General features: G+C 33.2%; 1 protein-coding gene and 1 long non-coding RNA gene across 2 annotated transcripts; both read right to left on the bottom strand.

Annotated features, from left to right (window-relative positions):
• Positions 1-592: 592 nt before the first annotated feature.
• On the bottom strand, positions 593-4,892 carry LOC138123632 (3-hydroxyisobutyrate dehydrogenase, mitochondrial). Its single transcript, XM_069038398.1, has 2 exons — positions 4,730-4,892; positions 593-1,528 (listed from the first exon to the last, which is right to left on the bottom strand). Exons 1-2 carry the CDS (start codon positions 4,785-4,787, stop codon positions 636-638), a joined length of 951 nt encoding a protein of 316 aa, XP_068894499.1. The 5' UTR covers positions 4,788-4,892; the 3' UTR covers positions 593-635.
• On the bottom strand, positions 1,666-4,723 carry LOC138123633 (uncharacterized). Its single transcript, XR_011156870.1, has 2 exons — positions 2,482-4,723; positions 1,666-2,431 (listed from the first exon to the last, which is right to left on the bottom strand). It is a non-coding gene; the product is annotated as an uncharacterized lncRNA (long non-coding RNA).
• Positions 4,893-6,087: the final 1,195 nt, after the last annotated feature.

Here is a 6,087-nt window from a genome sequence, read left to right as displayed (position 1 = left end):
AGAGGAAACAATTGACACATCATTTCTTCTTGCACCGTTTTGGCTCAAAGCGAATATTTTGTTCGACGAGCCCCTTAAAGGCACCAAATTGCTTAAAGTGTTTAAAGGAGAAAATTCTCAAATTCTGACAGTGTCGAAGAAAAAATTAGTATATTATATACCAAGGTGGAGCAGTTCATGATTATAGCCAGAGCGCCAAGATTAGAACCCGAGGCGCGCCGAGGGTTATAAGGCGCGAAGGCTATAAGGGACTTCTCCACCGTGGTTTATATACTATTTTAATAATTATTATTAATCAAATTATTTTGTCGTATGCGACGGGTCCGAGTTGTCATTTCTTAACAGTTGGTACGAAAATCGTCTACGTTAACCAATGAAATAGACGACAATTTTTCGTTGCTAGGTGACGGTTGTTCCATTATTCACCACTGGTTAATAATGAAAAATTATTTACCTGTCACTGGGCCAACGTAGAAAAACGAAACTTCTCAGTGTTTTATGACAACCGATAACGCTAGACTTTATTACTAGTAGTGAAAAATAACTATTTTTTAACTTTTACCTGCCGTTGCTAAGGTTATTAAAGTCAATAAAAATGTACGTAACTTTTATTAGATATAACATACCTATATAATTTATTGATTGCCTTTTAAAAGTTGATAAATTGAAGCAAAATCTTTGTTGCCGTATCCATTGGCAATCAATGTTCTGTATAATTGATGGGCAGCAGCACCTAATGGTACGGGTGCATTGCACGAAAGAGCCACACCTTCAGCTAATCCTAAATCTTTAGCAACTAAATTAACAGCAAAACCCCCTTTATATTCATTGCTAGGAGGTACATTTTCAATAATTCCTGGGACTGGGTTGTACGTAGATGACGACCAACTTCTTCCAGTGGAAACATTTATAATTGAGGCCAGTACTTTAGGATCCAAACCCATTTTGATTCCCAAATTCATTCCTTCCGCTGTGCCGATCATAGTGATAGCTAGAATTAAATTATTGCATAATTTTGCAATCTGTCCCGCTCCTGGTTTGCCACAATGGTGTACGTTTGCACCCATCTTAAGAAGAACTGGTTCCACTGAACTTAAAACTTGTCTATCGCCTCCTACCATAAAAGTAAGTGTACCGGCTTGAGCTCCCGTTACGCCACCGGAAACAGGAGCATCAAGGAAATTGATGCCATTATCTTTCGAAATTTTTGAAAGTTCTTGCGCGACTTGAGGCTGAATGGTTGAACAGTCGACTAGGAGAGACCCTTTAGGAGCAGATTTTAAAATTCCTTTTTCTCCTATAACAGCGTCTTTTACGATGTCACCGTTTGGAAGCATGGTTATAATAACAGAAGCATCTTTGACTGCTTCGTCTGGAGTGTTACATATTTGAGCTCCTTCTACTGCTTTTGAATTCGATGGTAAAACGTCGTAGATACGGAGAACTTCACCTTTCTTGATTAAATTTGTCGCCATCCGTGCACCCATATTACCCACTCCAATAAATGCCAAGTGGCTCGAGTTTCTTGCTGAAATAGATACAAATACATTTATTATGTTCAAGAGGTATTTTATTAATTATTATGAGAAAAACGAAGAATTGTACCGTGCTGCAGCATATTTGGCGCATATTTAAATGAAAATAAAAATATGTTTTATTAGTCTAACCCTCAATTTCATAATCAGCCTAAAGTTACTTTAACATTAAATTTTACCATTTACCATAGAAACATATTGTTGCAACAATCCATTAAAGTCACTTTAAGCTAAAGTCGACTTTAAGTTTATTATGAAACTGGCCCTAAGGGCCAGTTTATAAAGAAAATTAAATATTTAATTCGAATTAAATTTTAATGCGCGATTAACCCATGAATCCGAAATTTCGATTGGTTCAATCTGATCACGTGTTCAGTTAATCTCGCATTTGATTACGATTAACAAAATTTCGCTTCTGTAAACTGGCCCTTCGTTTATGTTTGATTTCAGCCAATGAAACTCTAAATGAGATTGAGATTTTTGGTTTATCACTGAGAAGTTTTAAATTTAAGAAAAAGAAAGAAAAAGAAATTTAGAAAAATGGAATTAACAAAAGCCGAAGTAGAAAAAATAGCATGTAACACTCGTTTCACAAGACATGTTGGCGAACTCGTTCCTTTAGTAGAGCACTCCTCACTGCGTTTGTCGTGCTTTAAACCCTCTCGTTTGACAATACTGCTCGTCAAATCTTAGATGGCCGCTAAGGATGCGCAGAAGAGGGAGTGCGATGCAAGATGTGGAACAGAGATGCGACAAGGTGAAGCGGTAAAGTGGGGTAAAATTCTGAAAAGTACACTCAGATACAGAAATCGACTTGTTCTAACTCCGCGTTGTCGACGAGATCTTAATCCTGTAATCTGTACTGACGTATTGCGGGTCTTCAACGCATTTGTGATCTGCAATTTTTATTAAATAATAATTGGTCAGTTAAAAATTTGTTTCGTACTTTGCTTTTAAAAGCCATGGTTTGGAATGTACCAGTGTTTCCACTACTGCGACGCTCGAACAAGTGACGTCCCCACTCCTACCGTTACCATTGCGCATCCGAATCTCAGCGGCAATCTAATATTTGCGAGCAGTATACTGTCTTGTGCAACTATTATAAAAAAAAAACAATATACTATTCTTGAGTTGAGAGAGTGCAGTCTTGGAATTAAATTGGATGGTTACAATCAAAGAGCATCTCAGTTTAAGCAAACGTTGCTAATGAAACAACCTCTTTTGTAGATTAATGCTCAAAAAGAAGAGTGGACACATCTAACAGAGGTGCAAAAAACGTATGTATACAAAAAAATTTGAGATTTTCTAGCTGGAGAGTGAGTGGTCATCAAAATACTCAGCAAGTGTCCTAAAAACGAAAGGAAAAACATTTTTCATCAAACTAAAACAATAACAATGTTCTTTCAATTAAAAAGGTTGTTATTGAATTGGACGCTTTATCTATATCTCCATTGGGTTCTCTCAATTTGCGTTTATCTTAAAAACAAGATTTAAAACGATCATTTTGTTTTGATAAGATTATAATTTGTTCCACATTCCTAAATCAAATTGACCTTGACTTTACGCTACGTATCTTGTTTTTTAATTTTAAGTCTTTTAATATAATGTACTTTAACACAACATGTTTTCTTTTTATAGTTGCATAATATTCACTTAAACTTGAACTCTAATTAACTGTAAACTGCCCTATTTTCAATGAAGTATGCTTTTCTGGTTTAGTTTAGGAGCAGTATGTACGTGGACAACTATGAAAAAACTATCTCTATCTTTTTGCTAACTGTTAAAATTAAATGTTGACATTATACCGATAAAGTTGAAAATGCACTTTTTGAAATCCATTTTTTAACCCATGTTAAATATGAGATTTTATTTATTTAAATATTTTTAAAGTATTTAAATGAATAGATTCTTGAAGAATAACCTATACAGTATTATTAATTTTGTGAAAATTATCTCATTTTTCCAGATTTATTCATATTTTATAAATGTTTACTTAACAGTACTCCATTTGATAGTGTCACTTTTATCTGAATTAATTAAGTCAAAGAAAAACAGCGAACAATCATCGCATTAACTAAAAGTTAAGTATATTGTTTATCAAAAATTCTTTATCGGACGTCTTAAATTTATTGACACTAATTATTAATTATTTATTTGTTATCTTTTAGCAGAGGAGTGTTGTTTTAAAAGAAAGAGTTATACCATAGTACTCATAGTAGTGGTTCGTATAAGCGTATATGGAATAACTTAAAACTTTAAAATTATTTTTTTACTTAAATTAATACATCGAGATAATTAAACAATACACTACATTTACCTTTAATACGGGGTCATTATAAATGTTTGTCACAACTAGTGGGCGTAGCGGCGCACCTAAAGCATAGCGCACAGCCACCTACGATGGGACAATCATTTATAATGATCGACGACTAAAAAAAAAGGTACGTTCACTATAGAATCCATTATTATGCTTTAAAAATATTCTCTGTTTTCAGTTTGATTGATTTTTTTCCACACAAAAAACAAATTACAAAACCCAGTTTTTACACATAAGTTATACAACATATAAGGGGCAAATTTAATTTTTAAACCAGTAAGAAACACTTTTTATAAGAATAATAGTAGTGTGGAAATTGTCGACTGGTTTAAACATTACGCTACAATAGATTGTCTATTACCCATTTTAATGTGTAAATTACTTTATCAAAGAACGTATGGCAATCTAGTGAGTTATCGATTTTAAAAATGATAAACTCTTATTGTAACAAAAATCTGTTATGAAGAATTGCTTGTTTATAGCTTAACCGAATCAAAATGGTACCTATTACTGTACGATACATTGGTAGGTATATAACAACATAACATACAAAACAGGTTTGTTTGTGAAGCTTAAAGACGTATCCGCTACGTCAGCTACTTTATATTTATGATTTTTAATGAATACAAGCGTTCACAACAGAATGGGTACTTCCAAGTGTAATACGCATAATTATTGATTAAATCAAAACAAATTAATCTATTGATTGTTTTGTTAAACTTTCAAATTAATTATATTATTAACTTAATAATATTAAACTACAATAATGGACAACATAGCAAACAATTAAAACATATTTTCAAGTTAAAGCTAAATGTCAGGGAAACTTATTTTCATTCCCTGACACATTGTGTTTTAAAACTTTATAGGTACTCACCATAAGTTTCATGGTTACTAACTTTAGTACCAAATCTAATGACTCCTCGGCAAAACATGTTTATTACTAAAAGAACTAATGAATACTGATCAAAATATCAAAAGTACTCGTAACTTGTACTAATGTAAATAATGACTGGATGAACTTTAGCTTGATAGTATAATGGTTTGTCTATATACAAGGCGACTTGGTCAGGATTTTTCAAGATATGTAATAAAGTTGTTAGTTCGCACTCTCATGCCTATTTAGCTTTTATTTTTGTAAAATAAAACATTCTTCTAATTACATAATCTGTTTTTATAATACACTTTTATGAGAGTTTAGATTTACTCAGATTATATTTTTCATAGTTACTTAGAAGTTATGCAGATTGTAATATGAAAAATTGACTCCATCATAGCGACGTTCTTCCTCATGCCGATTTCAAAAAACCGACACTAGAAACACAATGATTCTAAAAAACTATGAACAGAAATATGTAGTACCTAGTTTTACACTTTTTACCATGGACCGACATTTTGATGAGCAATTGCTCTGATACAATTTTTTCTATTTATAATGATGTAAAAAGTGTACTCTTGGGGGAAAAAATGTTAAAAAAAAGACAATTATTTGTTATGCAGCCTGTCCCAGAGCTGCCTACTCATAGAATACAGAAAAATGTGCCGAAAGCAAGAGACTCCAAGGTTACTAAAATAAATTTTCCTATAGCTCACATAACCGAGTTATAAAGTTTTCAATTTTACAAATCCCAGAAGTTCGTTCTCACTTCTCAGGCATTACTAAAAAATCGGACAGGTTGCTAGACAGCAAAAATAATTATTGATATCGCAACAAAATTCGAAATTAGAAATCCCGGCAACACAAAATTGCGATCATCCTACCTTGATGGTGCTCAACTCTGATTGGTCAAGTTTAGGGTGTCTCTCCTCGATTATCGCTTGAGATAGGATTTTTTTCTTTAAAATTCAGATTATCACATTTACCCAAATACTCTGGGGAGGCAGTTCTGGGACAGCCTGTATAACTAACAAAAAATCAAGTCAGCAGTAATAATATTTAACATTACTAGCATGGTAAAAAGGGTTTTTACCGGCGACAGAAGGATATGACTGGAGAGCCGAAGGCGAGCCAGTCACCTTCTGAAGCCAGTAAAAACCGTTACCATGCGTGTATTGTTGAATATTTTATTTGTTCCTCACTTGTAAATAGTTATACAAACTATTAAAAATTCCGGTATTTGAAAAAAAAATCGTATGAGCACGGGTGTAAAATTTTACTGGCTAGCCAGTAAGTTTTACGTGCTTGCTAGTATAATTTTACAAGCTAGCCAGTTAAGAGACATCTTCAAGGTGAAT

This window comes from Tenebrio molitor, chromosome 2 (genome assembly GCF_963966145.1).
Source record: "Tenebrio molitor chromosome 2, icTenMoli1.1, whole genome shotgun sequence".
NCBI lineage: Eukaryota > Metazoa > Arthropoda > Insecta > Coleoptera > Tenebrionidae > Tenebrio > Tenebrio molitor.
The sequence above is the reverse complement of the archived record's forward strand: the minus strand, read 5'-3'. Positions and strand labels throughout refer to the sequence as shown.

Bases quoted from the DNA above. Each gene is read 5' to 3' on its own strand.
- LOC138123632 (XM_069038398.1), bottom strand. From the start codon at position 4,787: ATGTTTTGCCGAGGAGTCATTAGATTTGGTACTAAAGTTAGTAACCAT. The intron at 1,529-4,729 runs GTGAGTACCTAT...TATCTATTTCAG, and splicing joins TAGTAACCATGAAACTTATG to CAAGAAACTCGAGCCACTTG.